This window comes from Aotus nancymaae, unplaced genomic scaffold, assembly GCF_030222135.1.
Source record: "Aotus nancymaae isolate 86718 unplaced genomic scaffold, 86718_ANA_hifiasm-v0.15.2.pri h1tg000010l, whole genome shotgun sequence".
NCBI lineage: Eukaryota > Metazoa > Chordata > Mammalia > Primates > Aotidae > Aotus > Aotus nancymaae.
In genome coordinates, this window is record NW_026988421.1 from 16,043,903 (window position 1) to 16,070,254 (window position 26,352).

Genomic DNA, 26,352 nt, shown 5'->3' on the forward strand with positions numbered 1-26,352 from the left:
AAATCAATGTTTCTCTTTCCAAATACAGAGTGTAAAAAAAAAAAGAAAGAAAAAATCAATGTTTCTCAAAGTATGACTTAAGATTGTTGGTATCCTGGTCTTCTGTGGGGCTTAATAAAAATGCAGATTCCTGGGTCCCATCCAGACCTGCTGAATAAGAATATCTGGAGGTGGAGCTAAGGAGTGTGCATTTTAGAAAAATTCCCTAGTGGATGAGAAACTGTGGCTTTAACACACTGGTTCCTACTAAAACTGTTCCTCTTCTGTTTTAGGGATCTCATCAGTACCCACAACATAGCTGCACATATAACTTCTAAATCTCTTAAACTTAAACTTCCCTCCCAAATCAGAGATTTGCAATACCGAATACCTGCTAATTATCTCCATCAGGAAATCATGATGACTTAAAGCATCCGGAACTAAAATTACCATTTTCCCCTCAAAATAAGCTCCCTTGGAGCCCCTGTCTTTCCACTAGCAGCAGGTTTATTGATTCAGAAATTTGAGCATTCAAATCATCCTTTCCCAGCTTCTGCATCTGAGCAGTTACAAGACCATATAGAGCCTACCTCTAGTCTAAAGATACCCATTTCATTCCAACCCATTGCTTCCAACTTGGTTATAGTCCTTGTTACTTCTAGCCTGGCTTACTCCATCAGTTTCCAAATTAGTTTCTCTGCTTTTATCTCTCCTCCCAAAGAATCTGCTGTATAAAATGCTGCTGCCAATTTAACTTAAGGTACAGATACCATCACATAATAACATCCTTGCTCAAAAACAGTTAATGGCTCCCCAGTATCTACAAGTAAAAATAAACTCCTCATCCTGCCATTCAAAGCCTTTGACAATACTTAGTCTCTATCTGTTCAGGTGCTGCTTGCCACACATCCTAATTACACTGTTTCCTGAACACACCAAAAACTTTTATAACTTCATTCCTTATGTTCACCCACTCTAAACATCTGTCAAGGCTAATTTCTTTTTTTTATTTTTATTTTTTATAGAGTCAAGGTCTTGCTATGTTGCTCAGGCTGGTTTCCAACTCCTGAGCTGAAGCAATCTGCTTGCCTCAGCCTCCCAAAGTGCTAGGATTATAGGTGTGAGTCACTGTGCTTGGCCTCATGTCAAAGATGACCTAGAGCTGATGTATCTCTCCATCCTATAAGCACTTAAGGAATTTACTTTGTATCTTTCCTTTGATTCTCAAGTTACTCTACTTGAGATTACAGTATCTGAGCATTCATCTACTGTCTTCACTAGACTGTAAATCCCTTTAGGGCAAAGACTGTTTCTAAGTCATCTACCATATATATTTAACTCACAGTAGATGCAAATATTGGCTGATATTAATGAACAGAGAGATGACATTGCAGGGAATACATGCTTGAGAACTGCAAAGCACTTTTGTTCTTATCTATACTTATAAGTAATAAAACTGCATTTCTAGCTGGTCACAATGGCTCATGCCTATAATCCCAGCACTTTGGGAGGCTCAGGTGTGCAGATCACCTAAGGTCGGGAATTTGAGATCAGCCTGGCCAACACAGTGAAACCCCATCTCTATCACAAACACAAAAATTAGCTGGGCATGGTGGCACACACCTGTAATCCCAGCTACTTGGGAGAGTGAAGCATGAGAATCGCTTGAACCTGGGAGGCAGAGGTTGCGGTGAGCTGAGATTGTGCCACCTCACTACAGCCTGTCAGACTGTCTCAAAAAAAGCAAAAACAAAACCAAAATCCTACATCTCCCTAAAGATTCATTCATTTAGTAAGTGTTAATTAAGCAGTTACTATGCATTGTGCTAGATTCTAAAGAAGCTGTGCGGACCCAACATTAATGAGACAGAATCCTTGTCCTCAAGGAGAGTACTGACTAGCAGGAGAAAATAAAATGCGCTTAAATAACCAGTGCTGGGGGAGCTGTAATAACTGACACTAAACACATACAAATAGTCCTATTCATTAAAAAAATGCAGATACCTACTACTTCAGGCTTTGGAGAAATGTGTTATAAAAACACTGCACAAAACAGACGTGTCACTAATTCTGAGTGCTGTTCTTTGCAGTGAGGTTTAAATGTAAAAGCTTTTCTAAAGACAGGTACATACCATGTACCTCACCATGAACATATATAAGCCTACATATTTTGTCTGCTACTGATCTATGCTAGGCACTTAGAAACCAAGTTTCAGAGATTTTTGAGAAAGCAATTCTCCAGGCTTAAGTTTGGGGGAAAAAAAAACCTATGCCTTCAACCAAGTACACCAAGTTTAAGAAAACTTTAGCAAAACTGAACTTTGAGAAGAAAAATCTCACAGCCAAACTATTTCTCATAAGTACACAAAAACCTAAAAAACTCGAATACCATTATAAATCTTCAGAAATCCAAAATCATAAGACCGTTCTAGCCATTTTGAAGCAAATATGCAAAAGATGATATAAAATATAATGCACATGAACGAGAAACACATGATACACATAATGACTGTTAAGGGCACTCATCGTCCTTAACACGACCTAGAATTTAAATTCATGAAATCTTGCAGCTTAGCTGCTTACCTAACTCCAGTTAAGAGTCCAGAATAGAATCCTAAATTACTTAGTAATGTAAAATAGAAAACAAAACCCATATATTCTAAGAGTGGCTAACATTTAAAAATAACAAAACAAAGACCTAACAACATCTAGTGCTGATGACATCATGGAACACCAGGAGCTCACGTACAGTATTGATGGGATGCAAAATGGCAAAGCTACTTGGGAGACAGTTTGGCAGTTCCTTATGAAAATAAATGTACACTTACTCCATATGATCCAGTGATCCTACCCTACCTATTTATCCAAGTGAAATGAAAACCTAAATCCACGCAAAAATCTGTGTGTGATGTCCTCAGTGGTTTTATTCTCAATGATAAAAAATTAGAAATAACACAAAAGTCCCTCACTGGCGTATGGATAAACAACTGTGGGACATCCATACAATGGTATACGATTCAACAACGTAAAGGAACAAAATCATGGATGAATCTCGAATGCAATCAGCTAACTTTAAAAAGCCAGAATCAAAAGGCTAATTACATTGCTGTGACTTTTTGGGAAACAGAAAGCTAATGGGTCGGAAAATAGATCAGCGACTGCCAGGGGGTGGGTGGAGAAGAGATGACTACAAAGGGTCGTGGGGTAGTGTGACACAGCTGTTGCACATCTTCATTGTGGTAGTGGTCACACAATTGTGTTCATCAAGCTCATAGAATGTAGACCAAAGAGTGAATTCTATTGTATGTAACTTATATCTTAAAGCAAAAAAAAAAAAAGAAAGAAAAAGGAAGAAACATTTATGTATTTATGTATTTTTTATTTTTTTGAGATGGAGTCTTACTCTGTTGCACAGGCTGAAGTGCAGTGCTGCAATCTTGGCTCCCTGCAATCTCTGCCTCCCAGGTTCAAGTGATTCTCCTGACTCAGCCTCTCAAATAACTATGATTACAGGTGTGCACTACCACGCCCAGCTAAGGTTTGTATTTTTAGTAGAAACAGGGTTTCTCCACGTTGATCAGGCTGATCTCGAACTCCTGACCTCAACTATCCACCTGCCTCAGCCTCATAAAGTGCTGGGATTACAGGTGTGAGCCACTGTGCCTAGCCAGAAAAATATTTTTTAAAAAATGAGAAAGAAGGCCAGGTGTGGTGGCTCATGCCTATAATCCCAGCACTTTGGGAGGCTGAGGTAGGAGGATTACTTGAGTTCAGGAGTTCGAGACCAGCCTGAGCAACACAGGGAAACCCTGTTTCTACAAAAAATTTTTTTATATTAGCCAGGTGTGGTGGTGCGCACCTGTAGTACCATCTACTTGGCAGCTTGAGGTGGGAGGATCGCTGAACCAGGGAGGGTCAAGGCTGCAGTGAGCCATGGTCACGTCCTCATACTCCAGCCTGGGCTACAAAGCAAGACCCTGCCTCAGAAAAATAAAAATAGAAATAAATTACAAAAATTACAAACAAACAAAAAGGTAAAAAGACAAAAACAACATAATCATTTTTTCTTTTTTTTTTTTTTTGAGAAGGAGTCTCGCTCTGTCACTCAGACAGGAGTGCAGTGGTGCGATCTCAGCTCATTGCAACCTCTGCCTCCCAGGTTCAAGTAATTCTCTTGCCTCAGCCTCCTGAGTAGCTGGGACTGCAGGTACCGTACCACCACCATGCCAGGCTAATTTTTGTACTTTTAGTAGAGGCGGGGTTTCACCATGTTGGCCAGGTTAGTCTTTACTCCTGACCTTGTGATCCGCCCGCCTCAGCCTTCCAAAGTGCTGGGATTACAGGTGTGAGCCACCACACCCGGCCCATTTTTTCTAAAATATTCCAAAATGACTTCACTGCTGAAAAAAAGAAGTGAATGAAAGCAAAATGTACAAAAATATATTTTTTACTTTAAATCTGGAAGTAAAATCCAAAATACCACTTGATTTAAGTAAACTCTGATTCAGTGATTATGGCCATCAAAACAGTACAAAATACTACAGCAATCCCAACTGCCATGAGGTTGGAGAGATAACTTGGGCTTTTTTCCATCTTGTCCAAATCTGCACATGCCATCCTTATCCCAGGCCAGATTTCCCATGCTACATACTAGGGCAAATTTGACGGAAAATATGATAGCATATCAATTTCTGTGACTTGTCTATCTCTGATTCACTCTTCAAGCTGCTCTCTTTTAAGCTGTGACTTTGTATCTGTCCAGTCCCTGTACCACCTCATATATCTGGCTCAATTGCATTCTTTGAAATGCTTTTTTCCCAGGAGAACAAAATAGTGATCTTAAAGGAAAAATAATTCTGAGAAGTAAAACAAGCTAATAACCTGCAAAACATAACTCCTTCTGATATTATTCATAGAATTCAATTTTCATAATGATCTTAATGTAATTATAATTTGAAGGTTGACAAGAAGTGTATCATACCTCTAGAAAAAAGTTAACCAGGTAGGGATCCTGTTTCAGCTTTGCACACACGATACAAAGAAACTGAATCTCTTCATTTTCTGTTGGTGTTGCAAGGACTTCACCACAGAGTCGAATTAATTTCTGTGAAAAAGAATTTTTTTAACTTTTTAAACTTAGGTTACTTTTTATGAATTTGTAAAATAACCATCCATTTACCTTAAGGATATTTAAAATTTTAATATAATGCAAATACCCTGCACTAATCAGAACACTAATAATATTTATGATTATCTATATTAAAATAAACTTACTAGTAAATTTTTCAAGTTCATTACTGTAAATAACTAATAAGTTATATGATAAATTCTCCTTTAGACATCATGGAGGTAAAATAAAAGGAAAATTCATGTATAAAATTTTAAAAGAGAAGAAGAAAGACATTAAGTACACTTAATGCTATGTGATGCATAAAGAAAGCTCAAGTATTTGCTAATTTGCATGTTACTTTTAGAATAATTTCATTACTTTTACTCTTAAAAAATTTCGACATTAAAATAAATCAAACCAAATAATTTTATGCAAAGGAAGCAAATACCTGCACTGGCCTGTGCACGTTAATGTGTGGAAGTAGTGGCTGCCGGATTCTTCCCAGGAGTTTTGTATAGAAAACCAAAACCTGCTGTTTCATTCCTGGAGGACACTGGGTACAGGAAAAAAGGAAAGACAACAGGAAAAGAACAGACAATGCAAACACATTTACTGAAGAGCTTCGAATATCAGAGAGACAATGTATATGAATGTATTCCACTTTGAAAAGACAAGGCAACTGGCCAGTTAATAACTGTTCAGAATAAAATTTTCAATCAAATATTAATGATGAGTATTCTAGAAATAAAATTATACATCTGAGACCATAATAGAGCATATGAGACCATAGGCTCATGCAGTTACAAACAGCATGGTGATAATATGTTGTTGAGATTAGAGTTTGGTGCAGGCAATGTCAACCTGTTTATATTCTAAATGCTGGGGTAACATGAAACTATAATAGTTAACTCCCTGCCAGAACAAAGGCAAATTGTGTTACTTACACTAATGATGGACAGGTCACCAACAACTTTCCATCATATATATATAGGAGTAAATAAAGCCTCCTAACACACATGTAAATAAAAGGAAACCTATGGTGTAAACCGTTCTGATTTTATTCTAACATCATTTTAAATTAGAGCTGTTCCTCAGTATGCATGGTTATACCCAAACCTGTACTTACTCAATTCCTGTAGTCAGCCCCGTGGAACCTATATATGTGAAAATTCAGCCCTCTGCACAGGCAGGTTTTGCATCCTGGAAATACTGTACTTTCCATCCACGTTTGGTTGAAAAAATCTGCCTATATGTGGACCTACACAGTTCAAACCCACGTTGTTCAAGGGTCAACAATAAACCATGTTATTTATATTATGATTATAACAGGCAAGAATGTTTAATAAATTAGTTTTTATAACATGCCAGTTGTATTAAGTATTTGCTGAAAAGCAGGTAAACCCCAATGATCACTCACGTTGTCGATTAAGAGAGTATGAATTAACAAGGTTAAGCTCCGTAATTAAGTTGCTTACATTGCTTCAGATTTCAAATACAGTTACAAAATGACTATTCCCAAAGCATTATCATAGACATGCTGCCTGGAAGTGTAAGCTATAATCTTATGCACAATAATATTTTTAAGCTAGTAAATACTTTACATTATTTAGATAAATCACTAAATAATATTTACAATCACCTGTATTAAAATAAATTTACTAGAACTACAATTACTAACTTTTGCTCAAAAATCAATTCATCAATTTACTATTAATAATCCTTCTCTCCAAAGGACAGAAATAAGGAGGAGGAGAATAAGTTGCAGAATATTAGGGAGCAGGTGTGTTGCCTAGACAACATAAATTGAGTGAATTTAACTTAAAAGTAAATGGGAGTATTATAGACAGACAAAAGGAAACCATCTTGAACGCTACTATTCATAACTCTCTTTGTCATGAAAATACATCTATAGGTATCTTTTGTTTTAGTCTGATTTTTTTCACATATAGAAATGCACAGAACAGAACTATAGACTTTCAGGGCTAGGGAGGCCCCTTAGCAATCACTTCTTGGATTTTACAGAAGAGGAAGATTAACCAAAGAGACTTGCGATGGTCACAGTGTGCAAATAATGAAGTCAGGACTGGAAGCCTGGCCTCCTAATCTGAACCCAAGGCTCTTCTGTTCCTTCACTTGGCCACACGGCTGGGAAACTTGTCTCTATAAGCAATTTGAAGGTTTTGCAATATAAAATATTATTGATATCATAATTTCAGCTTTGTAAAGATTTTTCAATATTCATCAGGCCTCAAAAATATAAATTGGCTCAATAGTTTAGTTAGTGTCAAAATAATCAGTGACATTCACTTCCAGGACTATGACAAATAATTCCTATTTTTCAATCCTATTTTAACTAATTTCCTTCTCTTTTTTTATTCTGAGCACATGTACTTGAGTTTATTTTCATAAATGTTTATACTGGAATTTTTTTTTTTTTTTGAGACGGAGTCTTGCTCTTGTTGCCTATGCTCAAGTGCAATGGCATGATCTCGGCTCGCTGTAACCTCCACCTCCTGGGATCAAGTGATTCTCCTGCCTCAGCCTCCCGAGTAGCTGGGATTACAGGCACCTGCCACTATGCCTAGCTATTTTTTGTATTTTTAGTAGAGACAGGGTTTCACCATGTTGGCCAGGCTGGTCTTGAACTCCTGACCTCGTGATCCGCCTACCTCAGCCTCCCAAAGTGCTGGGATTACAGGCGTGAGCCACCACACCCAGCCTACACCGTGCCCAGCCAAGTACTAGTTGTTGTCTAGAGCATTTGGAATCTTTGCTATCTCTATGGACATATTTGTAGAGGCCACACAATTTTCTTTTTTCCACGATCTTAATTTGAATCCTGCCATGTTCAATACACACCTTTATAATTAAGTATTTGGCAGCTTCTTTATTTGTAAGACATTAATGCATGTACTACATGCCCAAGAACATGGTGTGGATTAGGAACTTACATCAGCTTTTCCTAAGGTGTATAATGTTTCCAAGATCTTGTGATGGAGCAAGTATTCCATACATGGCCCCGTCTCTCCAGATTCCCGTTCATTTTCTTCTTGAACCAGTATATCCAACATCTGCTCCAGATGCGATGGAATATTTGTATCGGTCACTGGGGCTTTATCATCTAAACAATAAAAAAAATTCATCAAATATTTAAACATTTTTAAACTGCATATTTGCACCTAAAATACTCTATTTCCCTTTTCCTATTCAAACTGAGAAAAATCTGAACTATACACTTAAGTGAAGTTTATATAGTAATGATTACCTTTGCTAGAATTTAGATGATACATTTTGTCATATTCTTACCCAAAAACTAAATCAATATTCTGAAATATGGCCAGGCACGGTGGCTCACGCCTGTAATCCCAATACTTTGAGAGGCTGAGGCAGGTGGATCACCTGAGGTCAGGAGTCCAAGACCAGCCTGGCCAACATGGTGAAACCCCATCTCTACTAAAAATACAAAAACATTAGCTGGGCATGGTGGCGGGCGCCTATAATTTCAGATACTTGGATGGCTGAGGCAGGAGAATTGCTTGAACCCAGGAGGCGGAAGTTGCACAAAATGTTCTATGTATACTTGTAACTAAAATATTTTTTTCACTTAGCCAGTTCAGAAGATCTGAATTTTAAGTCTCTTTAAATAGAAATAGGTTGGCCTTGAACATTAAGGCAAATAACCCAAGATATATGAAGAGGACAGATTCTGTTTTTGATTGCTACTACATTACTTCATAGGATTGGGAAGCCTGTCATGTAATGCCCCTAGTTCGTTTTCACCTATTAAAATATGAGAAGCCAAAAGGAAAAGCCTCTATTAAAATTACTAACATCGCTCATTAACAGATAGCTATTTCCAAAATCTGTTTTTCAAAGCTGCTTCACAGGAGAAATTTTATTAAATATTATTAATTTCTTATAATAAAATTAAAATTTAGTGACACTTTTAACACATCACAGACTCAAACATCACATGATTTTATCAACCTATCCTTATTATACTAAGGTTAAATTACTCTTAAAAATGTAAAGTTTTATAGAACATTTAAATACAAAATATATTAGGAAATGCCAAATTCTTATTTATGTCTCTATTTTTCATTTACTTTATACTTCTATAGTTTGAACAACACAATTCTGGTATGCTACATACTGATATGTTGCTTTGTCTGTATATACACAAACACAGAGAGAAAACCATAACACTAAGCTATGGAGAAAACAATGGATAGAGAATGGTCACCCTTGTTTCCAGGAGGACATAGGTATCAAGTTTGATATAGTATGGGACAGTTGTTAAAAGCATGGGGCCTGGAGTCAGACAACTTGGATACAAATCTTGGCTCTGTCACTTTCAGCTGGATGAACTTGTGCAAATTATGTAAACATCAGTCACCAACATCTATACAACAGAACTAATAAACACTAGTGAGTACTGTTATATGATTTCAATGAAATAATAAATCCCAGTCCTTAGCACAGAGTAAGAATTCAAGAAATGTCATTTCTCATTTCAGATTCTAAAATGAGTAGCCTAGCATTAGTAAAAGACAATTTATAAATTTTCTTGTAATTTACTTTTTAAAAATGTGTTTTCCCCATAATCGTAGCCTTTATATATACAAACACTCCAGGAAATAATGAATGGTCAAGGATGGTTTGATTACAATTTTTTATGGCAAATAATAATAATAATAATAACCAAAAAGACTTTTTAAACTGAGAAATAAATTAACTGTAAATTTGACTTGACAGGATTAAAATCATAGCTCCCTATAAAAAAGATCCAGTTTCTGCCATCTATTCTCATCATTCCTGAACTATAAATGGCATTGTGCCTTTGGATATGCTATTTTTTCTACCTGAAATGTTATTTGCTCCATATTTTATTGCAATGTACATATTTATTTCTGCTACTAGATTGAAAAAAATCTTTTAAAGCAAGAACTTATTCATTTCCTCAAAGCCACAGAAGCAGGAAAAAACAATTATAAGGGCTAAGAGCAGTCTTTTGAAAAGGCAGCTCCTCTCAAGAAACATTTCTGCATATCTGCTGGCTAAACATCTAAATGAAATTAGAAATTAAATATATATATTTGTCTGATTTTTACTTACTATACAAGTATAAAGGATTTTTTCTTTTAACAAATCACCTATAATCCTGTCAGCTTGCCAAGTGAACTATTCTTATTTTTTCGTGTTTCCTCTTTGTTAAATGACATGTGTCTAATCTGCATATCCACCAGTGCTTACCTATATACTCTTCAGGGGATCCTGTAGTGCTAAGTAGCAATGTCCCTATTTCATTATGTCGCCAAATTTTGGTCCATGGGCCAAATCCAGCCTTGCCATCAGTTTTTGTACATAAAACATAAAAATGCATTGGAAAAAAGGAAAGCTCATTTTTTAACAGCAGAGCTGAAGAACTGCAACAGAGTCTGTATGGTCCACAAAGCCTATCTGGCCTTTTATGGAATAGTTTGCTAACCCTTGACCTAATCTATTATCATTCCCCATATTCACTTTCCATCCTTCCTATTTACTGAGAAAAACAGATGCAACCAGAAGATAACTTCCAAAGACTCTGTACACCATATCTACCCGTTTCCTACGTTTATATCCTTGTTCTGCTTTCTACCTTATTTTGATGGATGAACTGTACTCACGCTGACTTAAGGCCACCCATCTACTTTTACAGAAGATCCCTTCCTCCCTTGCCTACTTAAGGATATTGCACAGAAATGATCTCATTTGGCTCACACCTGTAATCCCAGCACTCTGGGAGGCCAAGGTGAGTGGATCACCTGAGGTCAGGAGTTCGAGACCAGTCTGGCCAACATGGTGAAACCCCGTCTCTACTAAAAATACAAAAATTAGTCAGGCATGGTGGCAGGGGCACCTGTAATCCCAGCTACTTGGGAGGTTGAGGTATAAGAATAATTTCAACCTGGGAAGCAGAGGTTGCAGTAAGCCAAGATGGAACCTGAAAAGACTCTGTCTCAAAAAACAAAGAAAAAGAAATGCTCTCATTTTACTCTTGTATCTACATTTTTCTCTACTAGATTGCTCCCATCAATAAAACTGGATGCTGGAGAGGATGTGGAGAAATAGGAACACTTTTACACTGTTGGTGGGAGTGCAAATTAGTTCAACCATGTGTAAGACAGTGTGGCGATTCCTCAAGGACCTAGAAATAGAAATTCCATTTGACCCAGCAATCCCATTACTGGGTATGTATCCAAAGGATTATCAATTGTTCTATTATAAGGACACATGCACACGAATGTTCATTGCGGCACTGTTTACAATAGCAAAGACTTGGAACCAACCCAAATGCCCATTGATGATAGACTGAACAGGGAAAATGTGGCACATATACACTATAGAATACTATGCAGCCATAAAAAACGTTGAGTTTGTGTTCTTTATGGGGACATGGATGAACCTGGAAACCACTATTCTCAGCAAACTGACACAAGAACATAAAATCAAACATCACATGTTCTCACTCACAGGCAGGTGTTGAACAATGAGAACACAAGGACACAGGGAGGGGAGCATCACACACGGGTCTGTAGGGGGGAACTAGGGGAGGGAAGTGGAGGGGTGAGGAGTTGGGGAGGGATAGTATGGGGAGAAATGCCAGATATAGGTGATGGGGGAGGAAGGCAGCAAATCATACTGCCATGTGTGTACCTATGCAACAATCTTGCATGTTCCTCACATGTACCCCAAAACCTAAAATGCAATAAAAAATATATATATATGAAAAGAAAAAACAAGTAAAAAAAAAAAATTTAAAAACCCTCTCCTGCAACCATATCTTGCTCTCAGCCCCTTTACACTAATACGCCTCATGAGAGCAGTCTATACACATTGTCTATACATCTTTTCCACCCATTTTCTCTCTTTTTTTCTTGAGCCAGAGTCTTGCTGTGTCACCCAGGCTGGAGTACAGTGGTGCCGTCTCCACACCCTGCAACCTCCACCTCCTCGGTTCAGGCAATTCTCCTGCCTCAGCCTCCCGAGTAGCTGGTATTAAAGGTGTTCATCATCATGCCCGGCTAATTTTTGTATTTTTTTTTAAGCTGGCTGTTAAAAAAATGTGTTCCCAGGCTGGTCTTGAACTCCCGGCCTCAAGCAATCCACCCACCTCGGCCTCCCAAAGTGTTGGGATTACAGGTGTGAGCCATTGTGCCCAGCCAGTTCCACCCATTTTCTCTTAATCCTACTCCAATCAGGCTTTCTTTCTCCTCCCTGACATTAAAATGGCTCTTATCAAGAACACTAATGTGCTTCTTGTAGCTAAATCCAGTGATCCATTCTTAGTCTTCATTAACCTGACATCAGGATCATTTGACACAATTAATCCTTCTCTCCTCTTCTAGGCTTCTAAGGACACTATTCACTATTGGCTGTCTTCTTCCTTTCTGGCAAAAGCAGTTTCCTTTGCTACTGTCCTCATCTTCCCAACCTCTCAACACTGGGCCCAAGAGTTCTGTTTTGGACACCTTCTCTCCTCCATCTGTCCTTACTCCTTAGATAATCTCATCCAGTCACAGGGCTTTAAATCCTACTTACATGTTAATAACTCTCAATTTCATGTCTCTATTTAAATCTCTAAAGTCCACACTCCTGTTGCCAGTTGTCTATCTGACATAACCAAGTGGATGTATAATAGGCATCTCGCACTCAGCACGTTCAAAATGTGCTCACAAACCTGTTCCTTCTGCAGTCTTCCCATTCTCAGTAAGTGGCAGCTCTAGTTTTCTAGCTTCTTAAGTTTAAAACTTTGGAGTTACATGTTTGACTCTTATTCCCTTATCCCCAATATCCAATCCATCAACAAATCTTTCTTTAAAATGTATCCAGAATGTAATCTCCTTAGCACCTCCACCCTGGCCTAAGCCACTATTGTCTCTTGCTGAGACGCTGTGACAGTACCCTAACTGTTTTACCAGCTTCACCCCTGTATCCCCGTCAATATAAGTTTTTTCACAGAAGTCAAAGTAATCAAACAGATTACGTTCCAGCTCTACTCAAAACCCTCAAGACTTCTCACTTATAGTAAAAGCTAAAACCCTTACAATAGCTCACCAGGCCCTGGGGAAATATGCAACCCTCCCCTGAGCCCCCACCTCTGTCTTCTTTCACCTCCTGCCACTTTTCTCCTTCACTTTGCTCTATCCACACTGGCTTCCTTAAAGCTCCTGGAATATGCCAAGTATGCCACATGCTCTGGCCTGCGGGGTAGGTGAGTTAGGTCTCATTCTCAAAACACTCTTCCCCCAGATATCCAGTAGGCTCGCTTCCTTTCTCCTTTAGATTTTAGCTCACAAGTCATTTTGGGCAATGAGGCTTTCTCTAACCTAAAATAGCCAACTGCCCACTCCCATCGCCCAAACGTACCCCTGTACCCATTTAGCCTGCTTCATTTTCCCTTGATGCTTTTCATCTGACACACTATACGTATCTGTCTATATGCTGTCTGCCTCCTCCCAATCAATACATAAGCTCTGTGAGGATAGTAGTGTTGTCTGTTTGACTGACTGTTCTATCCCCCGATGCCTCAACAATGCCTGACACATAGTAGTAGGTGCTCAACAGATATATTTTTAAATGAGTGACGGAAGCTTAAAGACAAATTAAATATAAGGTTGTCTATAAACTTAAATATAAAATAACTTTGAAGATTTATTTAAAAAATATTTTATGGCGGGATGGGAGAAAAAAAGAAAAAAAATATTTTAGTATTTCACAAATTTTCTGTTTAACTTTCACAAATTTTCAGTTAATATCAGCATTGTTCCTTACCTGAAGTCTCTATGTAGTAATGGGTAATTGCCTTCCAGTGATAAACAAAATCTTCTTGTAAAGGAAGAGAAGGTGCAAGCTACAAAAACACACACACAAAGACCACAACAATTAAGAAAATGGCATTGAAAGTTTCCCATAACTTATAACTCTACATTTATTTATTATAATGCAAAGGTAGCATAAAAATAAGGGTGAACTTTGTTTTTATATGTCAGATATCAAAGAGAAACATAGTAAGTCGAATCCAAGAAAGTAAAAATGAGTTATCAAGAAAGAGGAAAAACATATTTATCAACATTATTATTAAACTACAGTATTGGGCTTTTTTTTCCTCCCCTGACACTTGTTTAAAAGTAGGTTTCAGGCTGGGCACAGTGGCTCATGCCTGTAATCCCAAACTCTAGGGGGCCAAGGTAGATGAATAACTTGAGGTCAAGAGCTTGAGACCAGCCAGGCCAAGATGGTGAAACTCCATCTCTACTAAAAATACAAAAATTAGCTGGGGGTGGTGCTGTGCATCTGTAGTCCCAGCTATTGGGGAGGTTGAGGCAGGAAAATCGCCTAAACCTGGGAGGTGGATGTTGCAGTGAGCCAAGATCATGCCACTGCACTCCAGCCTCAGTGACAGAACGAGAGTCTGTCTCAAAAAAAAAAAAAAAAAAAATTAAAAAAAAGTACATTTCAAAGGTATGTTAAATGAAAACATACCAACATTCTGCTACTGATATATCAGTAAAATGGAATTACTAATAGCCAGGGATCTTTGTACCTAGGACTTTGAAATGCAAAACAGTAAAAAGCTGCTACGTAATTAGTTACACATCATCACTACTAAAACATATACCAAAGGCAACTTTGTAATCAGATTAAAACTGTCCCCTGCATTCAATGACATACAGATGTAAATCTTTTCTTTTTAAGCTTGGATTAGGCAGTGCATATTTTTAGCAAAATAACTACCAACTACATGAACAAGACATCAGCAATTTAAATTCTGCAAAGTCAAAAATGCTCTACATTTTACCTCTAAAACTTACTTCAGAAGTTGTATGACCAAAATTATATCCCCTCAGCCATCTTACAGCAAATCTACAGGTATTTCAAATGTGTGTTAAATGGATAGAAAAAGATTTGCATACACCTTCTACATTTCTTTTCCTTAAAGAGTGAAAGAGAGTGAGAGCTCCCCTAGTCCCAGTGTTGTCAGAGGCCTTTGAACCAGAGCAACTCCATCTTGAACAGGAGCTGGGTAAAATGAGGCTGAGACTAGCTGGGCTGCATTCCCATGAGGTTAGGCATTCTCAGTCACAGGATGAGACTGGAGGTCACAGGTCTGATATCACAAGATACAGGTCGTAAAGACCCTGCTGATAAACAGCATGAGGTAAAGAAGCCGGCCAAAACCCACCAAAACCAAGATGGTCACAAAAGTGACCTCGGTTGTTCTTACTGCTTATTAAACACTAATTATAATGCATTAGCATGCTAAAAGCCACTCCCACTAGTGCCAGGACAGCCTTCAAACACCATGGCAATGTCAGGAAGATAGTCTAAAAAGGGGAGGAACCCTCAGTGCCAAGAATGGCCCACCCCTTTCCCCAGAAAACTCATGAATAATCCACCCCTTGTTTAGTATATGATCAAGAAATAACTAGAAAAATAGGCAACTAGTAGCTCTTGGGGCTGCCATGTAGTACCCATTCTTTTGTTTCTTTACTTCTCCAGAGTCCATTTTCATATACTTCATCTAAACAGATGACCTACAAGAGGTCATGTCACTCCTGCACTTCTACTGGTACCATTTTGATTTTTTGGTGTCCTCAGCCTCCGCCTCAGAGCTAGCAACCCTGCCAAAACAATTTCTGAACTATTGTCCAAATTATAAATATTGGTCACAAACATCTTAAGTGTTTCAATCAAGAAGATGAAATGCATTTACGGAATAAAATAGACCCGAAAATATTTCACCAATCATCAATATCTTCCACTGTAAATAGTACTGGATTAAGAGAATAAAATATTCACCTTATTTAAAAAAATAAATAAATAAAAAAGACCGCAAGAAAGGAATTAAAACCTTCGGGGAGTACTTAACTTCAAGGAGAACATGGGGAAAAAAAAAATACTTATGGGAGATTGAGGGGAAAAAAATTAGGAAGAAAATTAAGAATCAAAGTATTACCTTGGGAAAACAGTATCATCTTCCTGAAATTTTTGGATTGAAAAAATGTTTTAATCAGCTATTTGTTTTTAGAATGTTCTCAAAATACATAAAAACTTTTCCTAATTTTTTTGGACCTGACTTTTACAGACTACCTTTATATAGTTAAGTACATTCACAAGTGGGACAAACCCAAATGAAATTTGTTGTTTCAGCAACTGTAGCTAGCTTCTTAAGTGTAAATGTTATGATGTGTTAATTTTTTTCCAAGGCAACCTCTGGGGTATATGAGGAATTACAGCATCCTTTTTCTAGATTATTTCAGAAGTGGGATTTAACTGTATTTCAAGGGAATTGAAACTGTAATTCTCTGGTCACTAGACAGATAAGTCTTACTGCATTTGTGTCAGGCAGGACCTTGTTGTAGGTTACAGTGAAATTCAAAGCAGGATGGTGTTAGTTACTTTGTTAACTCCCTCCAAGAGTTAGATTTAAATAAGAAACCTAGTTAAGTAGAAAGCTAAACAGTTCTAAATTGCTAATAACTTAGATTAGTAACAATCTTGTTCAAACATGAATAAATTTCCTTATTTATGCAAAACTTTCTAGTAAACTTCCCACTTTCATTACTAACTCTAACATGCAAATTACCTGTTTTATCATTGCATAAAAACGTTTATGCTCTGAGTTAAGAAAAAAAGTGTGAATCAGTACCAAGAGATTCCAATTTAACTTTTTACAACACAGAGAATTAAATTTCTAAAAATTCATGCAATGACTATCTCAACCCCAAATTGACTTCATGAACCTTAAGTAGACTTTGCTTTCTCTAGAAAGCCTGGCCAGGCTCTTCCTGGGAGGATGGAGTCCCCATATGTACCTTGATACCCTTTATCAGCTGGCTTGCTCTCTTTTATCCCCTATCCCACTTTTGTCATTGTTTAATTATCCATCTCTTCCACTAGATTGTCAGCTCTATGAGGGTTGGGACTGTATTATCTTTTTCATTACTCAATGTCTGGTTTCCAACTCAGGGATGACACAGAGTTAAGTATTTGATAATATATATTAAGTGCATAAATGAATGACACAGAAGTTACCACCTTTTAATGAGTAGTTACGTGCCAGATGCAATACAGCAAATTTTGCACATACGTATAGTCTTATACTCTCACGATAAACCTATTTTGCTCAAACTCCAAAGACTCAAAATCAGTTAACTGACTTACCCAAGGAAACACTGCCTTTAACTGGAAGGCTGGACTGTGTCCAATATACCCATCACACAAAAGCATCTAGATGGATAATTTGGATGAAAACTAATATTCTAAAAGCCACCTCTGCTTTTACTGTGTCTCATGTATCATCAACATTCCACTCCCAGATATTTTAAATGCTTCTTTCTGCCCCCAAATTTCCTAATGATCTTTACCCATCTTTTCTGCCTCTCTAAAGTTTTGCTCACTTCCTCCCAGAAAGCCTTCTCTAACAACTCCAATCCTAAATGCTTGGTCCCTTTTCCTATAGAGTTCACTGGCTAAACCAATCATCCAAATGACAATAATGGTTGACATTTACTGAGCACTTACTATGTGACAGACACTGCACTAAGCACTTCATGTACATTATCTCATTTTAATCTTCACCACAATTTTATAATAGGTTTAATTATTTCCATTTATAATGAAGAAATGGAAATGTATACAAATCAAGTAACTTGTCCAAGTGTAGAAGGAAGGGATAGAGGCAGGAACGGAACCGGATTCTGTGTGGCTCTATGGGTTAGATCACATTCTTAGGCATTCCCTATTCTATAATAACATGTATATTTGTTTGGTTTCCCAATGAGACTGTAAGCATTGTGACCAAGGACACAAGTACACCAAGTACACCTTGTTTCCTTCACATTGTGCCATGCTTTCTGGTGACTCAGAAGACATATGCTGAATGAGTGAAGGACTGAAGCGAGAGATCACTTGTTGGAAAAGAATATGCCTAAGAAAACATGAGATATATTTGATTTGTGGTTTGAATTTCCAGGGCACAGGAGATTTTTAAGGAATTACTAGTCTCAATAATTGACACTAACTCTTAACTATAATTTGAAAACATTGCATTCACATTCTGAAAGATGACTTCCATTGAAGGAATTAGTTAAAATGATAAAACTCTTCCCTGACACTGACCTTTATCTTCTCTGGAAGAAATCTGCCCACTAAGGTGGAACTGGTTGGAATTTAAGAGGAGCATGCCCTTGGCACGTTCCCTAGTGAGGACTAGGCTCTCAACAAATACTAATTTGTACTAAATGGAAAGTGTTTGATCTATCTTTTGAAAGAAGTTGCGTTAAAACAATCCATTCTAACCCTGGAACTAACTACGTGAGAGGCCTGAATTCAGACTTATGACATGTGGCAACTGGCTAAGAGAACAGATTCATTTCATAAGCCTCTTACTGGCCAATCATTTCTATACTGAGAGAAGACCGTCATTTCTAAAAAGGGAGGCAGGAGTTACATTACAGTTCTTGTTTTTGATCAAGAAGGTGTGAACGACCAGACTCGGTGGCTCACACGTGTAATCTCGGCACTTTGGGAGGCTGAGGTGGGTGGATCATGAGGTCAGAAGTTCAAGACCAGCGTGGCCAACATGGTGAAACCCTGTCTCTACTAAAAGTACAAAAATTAGCCAGGCATGGTGGTGGGCACTTGAAATCCTAGCTACTCCGGAGGCTGAGGCAGAGAATTGCTTGAACCCAGGAGGTGGAGGTTGCAGTGAGCCAAGATCGAGCTACTGCACTCCAGCCTGGGCGACAGAACAAGACTCCATCTAAAAAAAAAAAAGGTGTGAATTTCTCTTCTATCAGCTTAATAACATTTTCAAATGCTAATTTTGGAAAATATCTTAGCGGTATTTTTTATCTTGTAAGTAGTTACCAGGGAGTGAGGAGAAACCATTAATTAAACAATAAGAAAAACTCTATGTTTAAACCTCATTTACATGAATACATCTATTCAAGGCTAAAAAACCATTTGGGCCAGGCATGATGGCTCCATGCCAGCACTTTAAGAGATGGAGGAGGAAGGATCACTCAAGCCCAAAAATGTAAGACCAGTTTGGGCAACATTGTAGACCCAGAGTCTACAAAAACAATTTTTTTTTAATTGAGTGTGGTGGCACAGGCCTATAGTCCCAGCTACTTGAGAGGCTGAGGCAGAAGAATCGTTTGAGCCCTGGAGGTGGAGGCTGCAGTGAGCTATGATCACACCGCTGCACTCTAGCCTGGGTGACAGAGACCCTGTCTCGAAAAATAAACAAATAGTTAAATTAAAAACCCATTAGAAGGCTCATCCAACTGAGTAAGGAAACCTGGAAAGTAATCATATGAAAATGGTTAAGAAAGCATTACTCCACAGTCTCATCCAACAAAATAATGAAAAAAGGCCATGTCAGTATCCAGGTATTCCAGGTATTTTCTGTCTCTGTATAATCCTGATAATTATGTTAATTGGAATACTGCATCAGGAAATGCTAATTGGGTGTACAAATGAACAGGAACACACAGAAGAGCTAATGAAATGAACTGAGGAATGGTAAGATTGCTTCAGAGAGGAAAATATCAAGCAAATTAATAAACAGAACTGAGTAACTGGAAACTCATCTTGGGCAACAAAAAACGTTCTTCAAATACCACAAGTATGGCTTATTCATCATTGCATATGAGTTCATTACCAAGAGAGAATGTTAAAAGCGGGAATAAAAGGTTAGTACAGTATATCAAACATTTTTCATGAGATTTAGCCTCCTATCAAGATAAATTGGGTGGTGCCACGGATAAAAACATTAGGTCTAAGCAAATGAAAACATTACATTTCTAAATGCAATGCATTAATTCCAGGACCAGCCGAATACAAGTTAACTTTTTCTAACTAACCTCAGCAAAGTAGGCTAAGGATATTACAGAGCAGGAGCCAGATAATTTGGCAGATGCTAATATATACAATTATAAAGAGATAACGAGGACAAGAAAACACAGGCCTCCGGATAAAAATGGGCCTTTACTAGGAGAGCGGGAAACCCATCTTGCTTTTTCTAAGTATGTATTTCTGTAAATACCAGCTTGATGGGTAAAGGATATAATCTATGGGGGACTAGTTCCAGGACCTCTCTTTCCACCCCTAAAATCTGAGGATGCTCAAGTCCCTGTTATAAAATGGCATAGTATTTGCATATAACCTATGCATACCTGTATACTTTAAATCATCTCTAGATTGCTTACAATACCTAATACAGTACCTACACATCAGTTTATTCTCATGGATTCAAGGTAGTACCTGAATGTGGCAAATTCAAGTTTTGCTTTTTGGAACTCTGTAGAATTTTTTTCTCCCATGAATTTTTACCTGAGTTTGGTGTGTCAGATGCAGAGCCTACGGATAAGACGGCTGACTATAATGTAGTAAATTTTGATTCTCAAGTATCTCACTTAGTGTTCCCAAGTATCTCATATATTTAATGTTAAAAATAAAATGATTCAGGCCAGGTATGGTGGCTCATGCCTATGATCCCAGCACTTTGGGAGGCCAAGGCAGAGGGATCACTTGAAGTCAGAAGTTCAAGACCAGCCTGGCCAACATGGTGAAACCCGATCTCTACTGAAAAAAAAAGTAGCCAGGTGTGGTGGTGCGTGCCTGTAATCCCAGCTACTAAGGAAGCTGAGGCAGGAGAATCACTTGAACCCGGGAGGCAGAGGTTGCAGTGAGCCAAGATCACACCACTGCACTCCAACCTGGGCAACAGAATGAGATTCGGTCTCAAAAATAAACAAACAAATAAATAAATAAATAAATTCACTCTTGGCATAAATGTTTTAATAAATTGCAGTTAAATTATTTTAACAAGAGTGCTTTGGAGTGTGCATCAGCAAGAAGAAACTAAAAGTTGTCTTGAGGTCTACAACTGTCATTTCCCTCTGTGTAATACTGCTCTACATTCATGAAACCCTGTTTTTTGTTTTTTTGTTTGATGTTTGCCCAAGAGCTTGTCTTAGAGCTAAATTTTTTAACACTTCTCATGTATCACTTAAATGACAATTGTACTAAAGTTCGTTTTCATTACTGAAATCAAAAACTCCATTTTACATTTACCTGCCCATAAAAATTATTCTGTTGTATCTGAAATTTTTTAAAGTGTAGATTTTAAAGTGCCCTATCACATAATATGAACATAGGAAGAGAATGCCACGTTAAAAATTAGCAAAGTAATTGTTCCTGCACGGAATGCATTTTTAATTTGGGCAGTTCTCCCAGAATAAAGTAAACAGCTAAAGTAAAGCAACTAGCACTCTTACTAGAACAGCAGCAAGGCATTTTCTTTTTAGTTTCTTTTCACTGATTAGTCTATCAGGATACTTGAATACTGTCTCTCTATGCTGGTGTCTAAAACCCTCAAAGGAGAATACAATTGCAGGATGGCCGAAGAGTGTCCAGGAAGAGGATGAGATAAGAAAGGAAACAGATGGTCTCTGCTCCGTGAGCTTGGAAGCTGTCGAAAGCAAACTCGATTGGACCCTCCAAACCCTATTTCAGATCAATCCATAAGGTTCAGCTGAGTTCGGCCTCCAGGCCCGAGAAAGCCAAAGCCAGCAACCCGAGGGCTGGTCAGCTGCTCCCTCGCCAGGGTCTCCCCACAGCGAGATCACGCCTGTTCCACCCCTGCCCCCCAAAACCAAACAGATCCCAAGCCCAAGCGAGGCTTGCTGGTTTCTTTTGTCTTGCTCAACGCTGACCACTTTTTTTCCGGAGAAGGTTAACGGTAAGGGAGCCCGTGGAGCTCCCTGCGACCCCGCCAGGTGCTCCCCGAGCCCCTGTCCCCATCAGAGGAATGAGGCGACCACAGAGCAGGGCCAGGCGGCCAGGTCCTCCCCAGCACCCCAGCCCCGGCTCCTGAAGGAAGGAAGGAACCGCTGGCCTGGGGCAGCCAGGGACGGAGGGGGTGCCCGCGCAGAGCCAGGCCCGAGGCCCCGGGCGCCTCCGGCCACACAGGGTGCCCGCCTGGGGCCTCACCCCACCCGGGGCCAGGGCCGCCGAGGGCCGGGCCGAGGCCGCCCGGCTGTCTCCGAGACCGGCGGGGAGCTTAGGCCGCCGCCATCCACGGCCTGCCGTGCGCCCGCAGCCCGCGGCCTTACCGCCTCCACGGCGTGCTGCAGGATGGAGGTGAACTTGGAGAACATCCTGTCCCGGGACTGCAGCAGCCTCTCCCGGGACGACCTGGAGAGCTCCTCGATCCGCCGCCGCCGCCCCTGCTGCGGCTGCCGGGGCCGCTCCAGAGTGAAGGCCGGTGCGGGGCGGGGAGGACGAGCTGAGGACCGAGACAGGGCCCGGCCCTGCCGCTTCAGATGTGCGCGGACGACCGGGCGGCTCCGGAGGGCGCCGGGACGCGGCGGGCGGCGAGAAGAGCGTTCGGCACGGACTCGAGGCCCCGGGAAGCTCCGGCGGCGGGTCCGGTTGGGACACGGTGGCAGCCCGGCTCGGGTTCCTTCCGCCCGTTCTGCCCGCCGCGGCCGGCAGGGGGCGCCGCCGCGGCCCGGGGAGGCCCGGCCCGGCCTGCCCTGCGGCGAGGCAGCCAGACGCCGAGGGGGCGGGGGGCGCGGAGGCCTCGGGGCAGGAGGCGGCCTGGGGGCAGCCACCGCCCTCTCCTGGCTTTCTCTGGGAGAGGGCGCCTGGGACACCGCTTTATGACATTTTTACAGCTCAGAAGTTCTTAAGACTTTTGTTTCTCCAGTGGAAGTTAACAGGCTGACTTTGTAGGGACACGCAGCCGCCCATATATGCGTGTAGTAAGGACCGATTTGGAAGACTCGTAAGAAAACACAGCGTTCCTTAAGCAAACACGGGCGATGGATTTAAATGCTCGGAATTAGAACAAATCAACGACTGCAGGTGAAATGGCTTTGCTAACCGTAAAATATATTATTATTCAACTTGAAAACAGGAAGTCCCCCATGAGCACATGGTAAGACGGTTGGCTCAGTTTAAATAACCCATTCTAATATTTATTTATATATATATTTATAATATATAAATATATTCGTGAATTGGTTGATAGGTGTAGTGATTCAGTACAGCATTTTCTATTCAGTTATCAGATGATATCGGAAAACAATGAGGGAAAGAATCTGAAAGAAATCTACTAAATTCCTAATGCAGATAAATAGAGGTACAAGGTAAGCACTTGGGTGGAGACTGCTTAAAGTACTACCCAACAGTGTATTAGTCAAGCCTTGAAGAAGCAATTCAGGCTGGTAAAGTTTAGGTTGAGTTAATACAAATTATGAAAATATTTGTATCCTGAAGAAATTTATTTTATGCTGGTATTGGCGTTTTACCAAAAGGATCATTAAGATGAGGTGGGGAGTGAGTTTTGCACAACCAATAATGAAAATAGAGATCTGGGGCGGGCGCGTTTTCTCACGCCTGTAATCCCAGCACTTTGGAAGGCCGAGGCGGGCGAATCACTTGAGGCCAGGAGTTCGAGACCAGCCTGGTCAACATGGTGAAACCCCCATCTCTACTAAAAATACAAAAAAAAAAAAAAAAATTAGCCAGGCGTGATAGTGCATGCTTGTAATCCCAGCTACTTGGGAGGCTGAGACAGGAGAATCTTTGAACCCGGGAGGCGGAGGTTGCAGTGAGCCGATATTGCGCCATTGTGCTCCAGCCTGGGTGACGAGAGTGAAACTCCGTCTCAAAAAAAAAACGTGTATATATATACACACACACACTTACACACTTATACACATGCATTATAGATATATATGTATGTGTATATATACACTTATACACACTCATATATACATATATAGATGTGTGTGTGTGTGTGTGTATATATATATCTGTAATTGATTTGTGGAACAGAAAAAAGGCAGAAAGTGTAGCTGCCATATGGAGTGGTGGTAACTGGCCAGGCTCTGGGCCTGGGTAGCCTAAGTCCCAGCTCTGCCACCCACGGTGGAAAGTTATTTCTTTGTGTTTTAATTTGCTTATGTGTAAAAAGGGGAGAACAGTACCTGCCTCCTGAGGTTTTGTGGGAATTAATATATGTAAAATACTTCAACAGTGCCCAGTCCCTAGTAAGAGATAGACAAGCACTTATAATTGTTCGGAGTTATGGTAGTGGTATTTAGCAAAATAATAGGGCCAGAAATCAAGAATTAAGGAGGAGCTCTTAACTGGGCTTCTTGTCTCCCCATTTTTGTGGTTTATATCCCTGCGGTGCTCCATGGCAGATGAATATGACCTGAATTTTCTGTGTACTACCCCGGAATGCTGGAGGCATCCTCTGTTGTTTCGTGCCCCTTACCAAATTCTGGCTAATCGTGTCTGCTTCAACCAAGAGCACGTAATGTGGCTTATTATTATTATATTCACACACAGTTTAAGATGGTTAGTCATGTTATTAACCATAATTATTTTTGTGATCTAATTATGCATTTATATGGCATTTTGTATTTCCATAATGCCTTACAACCACTAATTGTATGAGGAGGTCTTACTTAGAGTTGTGTGTATTTGTTGATGTCTATCTTTGTATACTTATTATAAACACAATAAAATATATGTTTTGCTCTAGATTAATATCAATATTTAGGATGGTGATTCATCTACCTGCTCTCTAGGTTTCAAGACATACAAGTTGGACTAGAATTGTAACTGAGTAGATATTCCTATTTCTGATTGTCATCCTAGAATGCCTGCTGTGACACTGACATCATCAATTCGCCTAATACATGGGCACAGCTGGACCTGCCCCCAAAGCCTGTGATTTGAGAAAACACAAGAAAACATTCCCCTAGCCTCCAAAACACTTAGATAGGGTACCTGAAATTTCTCAGTTAGAATTTAATGTCTTTATCCTTTTGGCTTAAGCCAAATAAGAAACTTAGTCCTTGTTAAAATGAAAATACTCTTAGGAGATATAACATATTAAACTCTGTCATTTATTAGACCTTAAGGGGAATACATTTGTTAAATCCTTTTCTAAAATGAAGTTTAATCAGTGAAGACACAGAAAAACCTAGAAAATTGGGACCCAGTTGGGATGGAGTTGAGAAAGAGATAAAAATAATAAATCTCTCTTTTTTTTTAAAGCTTTTTAATAATAGTCATTCTGACTGGTGTGAGATGGTATATCACTGTGGTTTTTATTTGTATTTCTTTAATCAGTGAGATTGAGCTTTTTTTCATATGCTTCTTGGCCACAGAAGTCTTCTTTTGAAAATTGTCTGTTCGTGTCCTTTGTGCATTTTTTAATAGGGTTGTTTGTTTTTTTCTTTTTCTTTTTCTTTTTTTTTTTTTTTGAGACAGAGTCTCACTCTGTCACCCAGGCTGGAGTTCAGTGGTTTGATCTCAGCTCACTGCAACCTCAGCATCCTGAGTTAAAGCGATTCTTCTGCCTCAGCCTCCCAAGTAGCTGGGACTATATGTGTGTGCCACCAGGCCAGCTAACTTTTGATATTTTTAGTAGAGACAGGGTTTCACCATGTTAGGATGGTCTCGATCTCCTGACCTTGTGATCCACCTACCTTGGCCTCCCAAAGTGCTGGGATTATAGGCATGAGCCACAGTGCTTGGCCTGTTTTTTTCTTATAAATTTGTTTAAGTTCCTTATAGATACTGGGATATTAGACCTTTGTTATGTGCATAGTTTGAAAATATTTTCTCCCATTCTATAGGTTGTCTGTTTACTCTGTACAACAAACTCCCATGACATGAGTTTTACCTGTATAACAAACCTGCACATATATCCCTGACCCTAAAATAAAAGTTTAAAAAAGAAGAAAGGGAAATAGACTTAGATGATACCTGCTTCCAAAGTTTGACAGACTTCTGGTATTTGTGAGTTGAACACATGAATTGTTAGCAACATTCCCTCCTCAAATCCCACTAAAATGACAATAAAGGGATTTTCCAAAGCTTATGCCCAAAAGGATAAATTAGGAGAGGAAAGAACAACAACATCATTTTCAGAATTAGAAAGTAGCTGGCTGGGCGCAGTAGCTCACGCCTGTAATCCCAGCACTTTGGGAGGCCAAGGTGGGTGAATCATGAGGTCAAGAGATCGAGACCATCCTGGCCAACATGGTGAAACCCCGTCTCTACTAAAAATACAAAAAAATTGGCTGGGCGTGGTGGTGCCCGCCTGTAGTCCCAGCTAGTCGGGAGGCTGAGGCAGGAGAATTGCTTGAACCCGGGAGGCGGAGGTTGCAGTGAGCCAAGGTCGCGCC

At 39.5% G+C, this 26,352-nt stretch overlaps 1 protein-coding gene across 1 annotated transcript in view; it reads right to left on the bottom strand.

Moving 5' to 3' along the window:
• FHIP2A (FHF complex subunit HOOK interacting protein 2A) overlaps positions 1–22,598 on the bottom strand; it is a 46,985-nt gene extending 24,387 nt beyond the window's left edge. Inside the window, exons 1-5 of the mRNA XM_064373809.1 lie at positions 22,255–22,598; positions 13,904–13,982; positions 8,041–8,210; positions 5,538–5,642; positions 4,961–5,083 (exon numbers count right to left, since the gene is read on the bottom strand). Coding sequence (XP_064229879.1) covers positions 4,961–5,083; positions 5,538–5,642; positions 8,041–8,210; positions 13,904–13,982; positions 22,255–22,299 — 522 coding nt within the window. The 5' untranslated portion in view covers positions 22,300–22,598. The remainder of the gene's footprint in view (positions 1–4,960; positions 5,084–5,537; positions 5,643–8,040; positions 8,211–13,903; positions 13,983–22,254) is intronic.
• Between the last annotated feature and the right edge of the window lie 3,754 nt (positions 22,599–26,352).